Source organism: Penaeus monodon, chromosome 28 (genome assembly GCF_015228065.2).
Source record: "Penaeus monodon isolate SGIC_2016 chromosome 28, NSTDA_Pmon_1, whole genome shotgun sequence".
In the NCBI taxonomy this organism is placed as follows: Eukaryota; Metazoa; Arthropoda; class Malacostraca; order Decapoda; family Penaeidae; genus Penaeus; species Penaeus monodon.
Genome location: NC_051413.1, coordinates 4,846,944 through 4,847,745, shown reverse-complemented (window position 1 = coordinate 4,847,745; position 802 = coordinate 4,846,944). Strand labels below are relative to the sequence as shown.

General features: G+C 37.8%; 1 protein-coding gene across 1 annotated transcript in view; it reads left to right on the top strand.

The window, feature by feature from the left end:
• Positions 1-802, top strand: part of LOC119591021 (CLK4-associating serine/arginine rich protein-like) — a gene marked incomplete in the record, with an annotated part of 19,061 nt that overhangs the window by 8,012 nt on the left and 10,247 nt on the right. The window contains 2 exon segments of the mRNA XM_037939750.1: positions 216-422; positions 657-771. Coding sequence (XP_037795678.1) covers positions 216-422; positions 657-771 — 322 coding nt within the window.

Genomic DNA, 802 nt, shown 5'->3' with positions numbered 1-802 from the left:
CACCAATGGGATAAAAACAAAATCTTGTAAGAATTTCATATGGTTACTGTTCATTGTGTTTCTCCCACTTGTAAAAACACACATACCTTCCCATTGTATACCTTTGTATACACTATTAGTTTGGATCTTCAAGAGCCTTCAAAGTTAAAAAAATGAAACTTGGGTATCTTACAGAAGCACCACTTTCCTGTTAGCTGTCATTTACCTCTCTAAAGCTTTAAAATTCACAAATCTAATGCACCCATCTGCAATTGCAACAGGTCACGATCTCGGAGCAGCTCCTGCAACCAGTCAAGGCGACGCCACAGGTCTCGCCACTCAAGTTCTCGCTCTCGTCATTCAAGGTCAAGGTCTCGCACAAGAAGGACCAGGCACACGCGCTCAGACAGTCGGTCGAGGTCAAGGTCAAGATCAAGAGATAGGTGAGTGCAAGATTTCTGTTGCAGATTTGTTTGATTTCCTTGAACCCATTAATGATGTTTGACTAACACTGAAAGTTAATGACATTGGAAATACCAGTTTTTTATTAAATAAAATTTACCGATAGAATATTTTCTAAATCATCATTGTCAATTTTATATCTATTAGCATTAATAGTATATATTATGGTGATGGTTGTATTTTTGTTAGTATAATGTGTAATTTTCTGCTGACAGGCATTCAAGTTGGAGGAAAAATCGGTCTTCACATAAACGCTCATATAGCAGGTCAAAGTCCCGTTCCAGGTCAAAGAGTATGTGTAAACCAAGTCCATCTCCTCCTCCTCCCAAAGTAAGTGTTTGATATAAATTTAAGAATTTTC